This window comes from Salminus brasiliensis, chromosome 3 (genome assembly GCF_030463535.1).
Source record: "Salminus brasiliensis chromosome 3, fSalBra1.hap2, whole genome shotgun sequence".
Taxonomy (NCBI): Eukaryota; Metazoa; Chordata; class Actinopteri; order Characiformes; family Bryconidae; genus Salminus; species Salminus brasiliensis.
This window is the reverse complement of record NC_132880.1, coordinates 48,827,208-48,836,372: the sequence shown is the minus strand read 5'-3', so window position 1 is coordinate 48,836,372 and position 9,165 is coordinate 48,827,208. Positions and strand designations below refer to the sequence as shown.

At 38.4% G+C, this 9,165-nt stretch overlaps 1 protein-coding gene across 1 annotated transcript; it reads right to left on the bottom strand.

Annotated features, from left to right (window-relative positions):
- Positions 1 to 1,327: 1,327 nt before the first annotated feature.
- On the bottom strand, positions 1,328 to 6,722 carry LOC140551505 (uncharacterized). The gene is made up of 9 exons (XM_072674952.1): positions 5,917 to 6,722; positions 5,743 to 5,832; positions 5,412 to 5,495; positions 5,214 to 5,306; positions 3,319 to 3,417; positions 2,245 to 2,263; positions 2,105 to 2,147; positions 1,894 to 1,971; positions 1,328 to 1,820 (listed from the first exon to the last, which is right to left on the bottom strand). Exons 1-8 carry the CDS (start codon positions 6,029 to 6,031, stop codon positions 1,912 to 1,914), a joined length of 603 nt encoding a protein of 200 aa, XP_072531053.1. The 5' UTR covers positions 6,032 to 6,722; the 3' UTR covers positions 1,328 to 1,820; positions 1,894 to 1,911.
- Between the last annotated feature and the right edge of the window lie 2,443 nt (positions 6,723 to 9,165).

Below are 9,165 nucleotides of genomic sequence, written 5' to 3'. Positions count from 1 at the left end.
AAGATAAATAATAAAGTTAAATAAAAAATAAATAATAATAAGACCTTCACAACCTTATTGTTGCAAAACACACTGATGGCACTGGTTCCAGAAGAATTTCTCAACTAATGAAGGTTCCAGTGAGTGTTGTTGGGGTCATAATCCAGAAGTGGAGAGAACATAATTTCACCATAAACCAGCCATGACCTGGTGCTCCCCACAAGATTTCAGACAGAGGAGTGAGCAAAGAAGGTCAAAACAGGAATCAGCAAATCTCTCTCTTTACCTTCTCCAAGTAAATGGCCACCCAGCCTGACCTGCTGGAAGACTGCCTGCTGAGGTTCCCTCTACCTGCGTCAGACCAGCTGCCACCAACCAGCAGGCCCCCTACTCACCACTACCCGTGCCAGACCAGCTGCACACCCTCCTACCACTGCTACCTGTTTAATGACCATGTTAAAACCTAAATGGACTCTTAACTATCTACCACTATTAATATCACCACTATTAACTATCTACACCAAGATGATTATATTATGATTATGATCAGAACAATTGATCAGGTTTGGTAACTTTTATCAATAATTTATACATAGTTCTGATCAGAGGAGGATGGATCGGGTCCCCCTTGTGATTCTTGGTTCCTCCCAAGGTTTCTTCCCCCAGCTTTGAGGGAGTTTTTCCTTGCTACTGTCACCATTGGCTGCTCACTGGGGGTCTTTGATCCTTCATGTCTTCTTATGTTATTTCTTTTCTGTCTTTTACTAATTACTAATTATGTAAAGCTGCTTTGTGACGACAACAGTTATAAAAAGCTATACAAATAAATCTGACTTGAATTGACTTGACTTTTTCCACTGCCGAAGGAAAAGCCTGTTGAAGCTCGTTTGAAGTTTAGACAAGCCTGTGAACATTTAGACAAGCCTGTGCATACGGCCCTGGCATGCTTCATATAACTGAAGGAATGATGAATGGACAAATGTACCGAGACATTCTTGATGAAGTCTGCTGTGTCTACCAAGACGATGAAGATGAAACGAGGGTGGACATTTCAGCAAGACAATGATTCCAAGAGTTCATAGAAGGAGCCCATGGAACCTCCAGGATTTGTAGAGTGTCTGTGTGGAAGAATGGGCCAAATTCACACCTGAGCAAAGTATACAACTAGTTTCTCCCTACAGGAGGCGTCTTGAAGCTGTCATCACCAACAAAGGCTTTTGTAGGAAGTATTAAATAAATGTTAGTAAGTGTGAACATCATCTCAATAGCACCTTTAGAAATATATTTACTTAGAAAATTGATGACCTTTTCCATACTTATTTCACCCGCTGTATAGCTATGATAAATATGGTAAATATAACAAGATATAGATAAATAGACATGTACAAATGTGTACATATACACAGACAGTTATGTACAAAATGTGTATAACAGTATAGAGTGCAAATCGAGCATGGAGGTGCCTGGGCCAGTGACAGGTTGAAGAGAAGACCTGGGCTAACTGTCCAGCACACGCTTTGAAGAAACAGCCAGGGACAGCGTTGAGGCCGGCAGCTGGCCTTTTGTTTGCTCTGCTCAGTACTGAACACACATCCAGTGTCGAGAGGTAGAGGGAGTCACCATTGTGAAGAGGCCCAGGGGCCCATGTGGTGTAATTATGAAGAAGTTAAGCTGGCTTCCATAAATAAACCAGTTAAAGGAGGTAGGTTCAGTAGTAGGTTCAGCAGTCCTGATGAGTTAATATGACACTGAAGAGCTCGTCTGAGTGTAAAGGAGAAGGTCTGGTCAGTCTCAGATGTTCAGCAGGTCCAGAGTTAAGGTGATCTTCTGCATCAGTGGATCTTGTAGAAAATAACATCAGCTGTATAATAATTCATCATCATTAAATAAACATTAAACACAAATCATACACACCTCCATCCCGTAATTTCCTCAGAACTTAGTTTTAGTGAGAGAGGCTCGGACCTCCATTTCTTCACCACCTTCACCAGCCTGCACACAGAACACCCCATTATCACTACTCCCACCTTCACTAACACACTCAGTTATCACACTGTTCACCCTCCCACCCCCCGTCCACTAACTCAGTTCATCATAGAATCAGTCCACTCTTCTCACAGCGTACCTGAGCCTCTGCTTCCTCCTCATCTTCAAAATTCCTCTTTATTCTGGAAGGGGGAATCACGTTTATTATCATAGTCGTTACTGAGCTTCTGAATGTAGTTAGTGAGGTAGTTAAAGATGCAGCGATTAAGCTGATCTTACCTGCCTCTCATTCTCATCCCTTTAATCATGTAGAAAAAAGAGATAGAAAGGTACAGCACAGTTACAAACAATTACAAACATAATAATAATTATATTTACATCATATTATAATAACAGTATCATTTTAATCTGCTCCAATCATCAGACTCCTACTAAATCAATAACGAAACAGCATTTCTATACTCTGTTCAGTTACTTTGATCTCCAATGCCTTCATTAACTATGTTACAGATTTTAATATCTGTGTCACGGCTGTTCGCGCTACTCTCCTCTGTGTTGTAACCCCTAAGCTTCCATAACATTCTCGAACCTTCATTAATCGTCTTTAAGCTTCCATAACATTTCAAAACCTTTCCTAAATGTCATTAACCTTTATTAATTTTCTTTTTAATTTAATTAACCTTCCATAAACTTTCCTAAGCTTTTCTAAACACTCACAACCCTCCCTCAACGTCACTATTCACTCATCATCTCGAGGGGCAGTGGTGGCTCAGCGGTTAGAGTGCCGGGCTATCAATAACAGGGTTGTGGGTATGATTCCTGGGCTTGGCAAGCTGCCACTGCCCCCTAGATCGTGTGTGTTCACTACAGCAAATGGGTTAAATGCAGAGGACACATTTTGCTGTACAGTGACAAATATGTGCACCTTTAAACTTCCAAACTAACATTTCTATGACCTTCACAGAGCTCCAGAACCTTTCCTAACCTTCTGTTACCTTCCCTAAATCCCTAAAAGTCTTTGAACTGCAACAATCTTCCCAAAACCACCTTATTGGTAATTACAATTCCAAAACCTTTACCTCTTTTGTCAACCCTAATCCTCTCTAAACCTTCTAAAACTTTCAGAACCTTACCCAAAGAGTATTTACCTTAAGTTATTTCACTGTCCTTAACCTTCACTAAACATTCCTAAAATGAACTTAAACACCCACAAAAAAAGAAACGGTAATCTACGCTGTACACTCTCCCCATCAGTGAAGATGATCTCAATATTAAGGTGCTGCCGTTTCCTTCAGGATCAGTAAAGCTCTGCCTGTCTCTGTCTTTTGGAAACCCGGCCCAGGTGGTACTTACAGGAGCTGTAGATCTGTAAAGCAAGCCAACCCAAAACGAAGAGACATTCAAACGGCAGGATGACGATGTGCATTTCAGGGAGAGTCCGCTCTCCTGTTCCTACACACACACACACACACACACACGTTCAGGTTTAAGGTGTATATAGTGTGTGTGTGATTGATGACATGTTCAGTTGTGCAGCAGTAGGTGCGAAGAATTTTAATGGATTTCATAAATATGAAAAGTTTGCTTCTGGTTGGTTGGTGCAACAAATAACACCACTACCTGCCAGTGAGCTAACACGCTATGTGGGAGACCAGGGTTCGATTCCTGGTCTGGGTGACTATGCAGCACTACACCAATAAGAGTCCTTGAGCAAGACTCCTAGCATTACATTGGTCCACTCCTATAATATGAGTAATAGTAATAATGAGTAATAATATTGTAAGTCTTTTGGATAAGAGTGTGAGCTAAATACCATAAATGTAAATGTCTCTTTTTTGTTGACGTCACTACAGCTACAATTGATTCTACTATTTTGCTTTCAGTGTTCATCAAAAGCAGAGCTAGAGATAATGCAATTTAACAATTTATGTTTTATGTTTATAACAAATTATGTTATTATAATATGTGGGTTTATTTAGGACACACTAACACTAATAGTCACAACAGCAGCCAGGCAAATCCATAATGCTACTGAGGTATTTACTAAATTCCCCTCTTCCATCTATATTTATGTCCAATGTATGTTCTCTAAAGTACAAGATTGGCGCCCTTTATGTCTAATGCCGACTGGACTTCGAAGCCTGTATCGTCGTCTCCTGACTGATACCAGGCTGAATTGGGGGGTCTCCCAAGCCAGGGTCAGTCAGAAAAACTTCACTTTCAGAACAGATAGAACCAGAGGATCTGGCTTTGAGCAGGGGAAAAGTGACCTGCATGCATAGAAACAATGGATGGTACACCAATGGAAATATTCCCAGCAAGATCTGCTGTCCAAATCTGGAAACACTGATCCTCTACCTTCAGCTTTACAGAGATCCGTGTCAGTGTCTATTTTGAGCATGCCAGGGGTGACAGTGACACGAAAATCTCATTCAGATAGAAATAAAGAAACCTTTAGAGGACCCAAGACTCTGAAGGAGCATCTATCCTTCTCTGGTCGACACCGGATAGCACAAAACCAAACAGATGATGAGAATGACAGTGAGATAATGAAGAGCTATGGCTCTGATCCAGAGGACAGGCAGGCAGCAGCACCCAACCTCAAACAAACTCACACCAGCATTGAGCAGAGTATGGAAGACAGAAGGAAAAATCTCCCAAGGGAATTTCCTACTATTGTTGTGAGAAAGTATTGGGACACCTGCCTATTAATTGTTTCTTCTGAAATCAAGGGTATTGCCCTCCTTTTTTGGAGTAGCTATCTCTACTTTCAAGGGAAGAAGGCTTTCCACTAGATTTTGGAGCATTACTGTGAGGATTTTCATTTCATTGCAGTCAGCAGCAAAACCGTTAATGAGGTCAGGATGTTGGATAAACACCACCCCATCGTATCCTCCACTTTACATCTCATCCCAAAAATACTAGGTGTAGCATCATCTAGCCCATGTATATCTGCACCAGAGAGTCCTATTCTATCTTTACAGTGTAATGTTTTATCTATACAGTGCACAGATACACCTTTACAATGTGGATGTTTACAGTGTAGAGGTTCATTCTTACATTCTGGAGGTTTATGTTTACAGTGCAGAAGTTAATCTTTGTATGGTAATGGTTTATCTTTAGGATGCAGAATTTGATCTTGAGAATTTAGAGGTATATCTTTGGAATGTGGAGGTGTGTCTGTACACTGTAATCACAATGTCCTCATACTACTGATAGCATTACTCATGGGATAATGCACTTCTTACCTGCTTTTAAGATCAGTTCCGAGGCCAGAGTGAGGGGAGTTACAATGTTCAGTCCTGAAGCTCCAAACATGTAAAGAATAACATGAGGAATCTCTGCAACACATAATAAAATATACAGATTGCCATTTTTTCCACATAATTTTATATAAAATACTGATATTATTATATCATTAATGTAACTGAGAATCATAAACTTACTCTGTATACTTCTCGGGTGATCAAACAGGGATCCAGAAGGCAAAATATGCAGCAGTGCTGTTAAAGCCAAGTATCCAGAATAATCTGTAACCAAACATGGTCAATATTTAACCATACTTCAGCTGGTATTTATTCAAAAATACAAACTGAACACAGGGATACCATTACTTTGAGATAAAACTAAAGCCTCAATGCTTTGCAGCATCACAAACACTATTTTGCTGTTAAAGGCACAGACAGTTGTTATAATATTAAATATTAGATTATTATTTTTTTATTATTATGAGGCATTTAAAATCATGACATATCATAGGTATATGTAATTTCCTACCTTTTGATGTCATGCTCTCTGTTATATAATGAAGACACAAAATGCCATTGGCAAGAACAGACATTAAGATGAGCACTGCACAGCACATATCTGAAAATATAAATATTTCACATTAAAGTAGTTAGAGTGAATTAAACAATGTAAGTCTTATCATCAGAATTCCATGGTACTTACATCCTAATCCTCTCCATTTGGGGCAGCATCTTTTATTATTATTATGTTGTCGTCGCACCAAACAGACCAGCATGATCCACAAAATGATCAATACTACTGCCGCTAAAGGAATCATCCACACTGAAACAAACACAGAATTAAGGTTTATTTGATATCGTTTTTACTGATTTAGGCCATTTACACAATTCAGTAGGTTGTTCTCCGCCAATGTTTTGAGATTCATTGAATGTCAAAAAGTTTGTGGACACCGCTTCTAATGAATGCATTTAGCTACTTTATGCTGCACCCACTGCTGACACAGATGTGCAAATGCACACATACACAGCTTGTTGAGTCCATGTAGAGAAGTACTGCCAATAGAATAGATCTCTGGAGCAGATCAATACGAACCTATTGGCACCTACTGTCTAATGCCAGGCATGGGCCAGAGGGGTATTAAGCATTGAGCTGTGAAGCCGTGAAACTGCGTTCTCTGGAATGATGACAGAATTATGGGTTCGATACCCAGATTTGCCACTGGAAATCACGTGTCATGGATAACTAGCTGAGCAAAACTGAGCCCTAGAGCTAATGTGGAAAGTAAAAACAAAAATCATCTGAATGATGAATGAATGATCTGAGCCAGATGCTTTTATGTCAAACTTTAACATTGGTAATCACTACCTCCAAACTATGAACGCTGTAATTTAACCCTGGATCTGCCATGAAGTCCAAAAAGAATGACAGTTTTGCCATGTTACTGGAAATGAAGCCATAGTATGTCATTTAAGTCTTTGCTATTTGTTACATTCAAAAAGTACTTACCACTGGCATAGTTTTTTGAGTGAATACCAATAAATACAAAAAATATCATGAGAATTATGTAGCCTACAACTACAGCAGCAGATATGGGACCAATATGGACACCTGAAAGAAAAAAAACATTGACATCATTCAGGTTTGAATATCTTTAACTAAGGTTATAAAACTATTTTGTCTGTTCAAGAAATGTACAACGATTTACAGACAGATTCATAATGTCCAACAAAAGATTGACCATGCCATCAAGAGCAAATAGTGTAATCCACCCTCAAATTGGCTTTATTTTATTCTTATTATTTCTTCTTAAATTATTATTGATTTTCAATGTATTTATTTGAATAATCAGTAGTTTTAATTTAATCTTAATGTTTTATTTTTTCTACATTATATTCACTGTATACTCTAGAAAAGCTTACTCAGTATGCCTGAACTTCAGTCTTCATATTAGGTCAGAAGTCATATTGTAAACATTACACTGGAACTCTGAGAATTGTACCAGCCATGTTGTGCTCTGTGCTAACTATTGGGAAATTATTCAGCTAATTGGCTGTCTGTACCATAGTAAATCTTTGGTAACAATAATTGAAAATGGGTTTGCTTCTGGTTTTCTTGCTGTTTATTTGTGCTGTAAGCTTAATTTGTGCTGTCATGCATGTATCTGGTGCTCAGAATTTAGTATAGTGGTCATTTGTATAATTTACTTATGATGAATAAGCAGTTTTGGCAATCTGATGCCTGCTTGTTGACTCACATTCAGCATAAACATTACATTCACTGTTTACCTCACATCATGAAATCAGCTGCTGCACAGAGAAAGAGGAAGAGGTGTTGCCTCTAACCAAAACGCAATTGGATTTACCTTTGTTAATGGTTATATGTGATTTTAATACATAGAACAATAATTTCTTAATAATAATAAAGTATTGTAGTGTTTGTAGTGTAAAATGTAGTGTTTGTGCTTCTATGCAAAATAAGATTTCCTCCCTTGGCTGTAAAAGAGATTAGTAGAACTTGAGCAGGTCATTTCATTAACTTAATTTCTTTCTATACATCTGAACCCAGGACATTGCCTAATAAACTGGTAGTGATCCTAGACTCTTGAAAAATAATTTACCAGAGTTTAGTTATACTGGGATACTATAGCATTGGGGTTATTACACATATATATCAATGAAGTGATGGATCTGCTATTATGTGAGGATTTAAAAGGAGAATTACAATCTGAACTCAACTGCAAACTAGCAGTTTATGTGAAGCGCTGAAACTCCCTGTACATCTGGATAACCTTACTTTCCCTTTTTATTTTTGCTTTTGACACTAAGCAGCATTATTGTACTGTGAAATTATTGTTGATATTGTTACATTTAATTATATTTTTGATATTGTTTATTTACCGAATATTAATATAAATGATCTCATTTGGGACATTTGGATTTTGATTGGCTCTTACTGAGGTCATGTGTAAAAATACTGCAGCAGTGTTGATCACCCGTACAGTGACATAGAATTAGGACTTAAATAATGTGCTACACATTTAGAGTTAGACATGTATGTGTGTAATTATATATTTGTTTAAAAGTTTTACTTACATTTTAATGGTTTCTGCTGAAAGAAGTGTCTTTGTAGTGACACAAGAAAAATCTTCCCAATGAAAAAGGAGGATGTTGCAGTGGCAATACCTACCATGTTATGAGAAGAATGTTAGCAATAACAGACTTTATATGTTATATTAACCTGTTATGATAATACAAACAGCCATTTCATGACACAAACAACTTAATTAATTAATGTATTGTTATTATTGTTTACAAATTAAACACATAAAAGCTTATACACACAAAAGCAGGGCACCAGTGAGTGGAATTGAACCCAAAACTCCAGGTCACCGGAGCTATGTGACACAAACACTACCTGCTGCACCTGCAGGGGGCGTTCCTGTCTTGCACCGAATGATTCCAGGTGGGTTGTGAGTCCACCACAAACCCTGACAAGGAAGAAGTAGCCTTGACAGCCAGTTTTGGAAGGCTTGTTGTGCCTCTTTAGGGGCCTCAGTCAGTCTCTCATCTGGGTTTTACTCCCAGTCTAATGACCAGACTGAGAGGGTTAATCAGGATTTGGATCAGTCTTTGAGGTGTCTAGCTTCCTTCTATCTAAGCAGAGATTACTAAGGAGTAGTTTGATCCATAATATATAAACTGAGCATCCGTTTGGCTGATGTTCAATGTACACTGTGTGCAGAATTATTAGGCAAATGAGTATTTTGATCACATCATCCTTTTTATACTCTGTAATGAGAAGGGGTGTGGTCTAATGACATCAACACCCTATATAAGGTGTGCTTAATTATTAGGCAACTTCCTTTCCTTTGGCAAAATGGGTCAGAAGAGAGATTTGACAAAAATTGTGAGATGTCTTGCAGAGGGATGCAGCAGTCTTGAAATTGCCAAA

What these genes read in the sequence shown, in the direction of transcription:
- LOC140551505 (XM_072674952.1), bottom strand. Translation starts at nt 6,031, where the DNA reads ATGATTCCTTTAGCGGCAGTAGTATTGATCATTTTGTGGATCATGCTG. An exon ending in GGAACTGATCTTAAAAGCAG is followed by an intron (nt 3,418 to 5,213) that starts GTAAGAAGTGCA and finishes GTGTGTGTGTAG; the next exon opens with GAACAGGAGAGCGGACTCTC. An exon ending in AGGAGGAAGCAGAGGCTCAG is followed by an intron (nt 1,972 to 2,104) that starts GTACGCTGTGAG and finishes TTCTGTGTGCAG; the next exon opens with GCTGGTGAAGGTGGTGAAGA.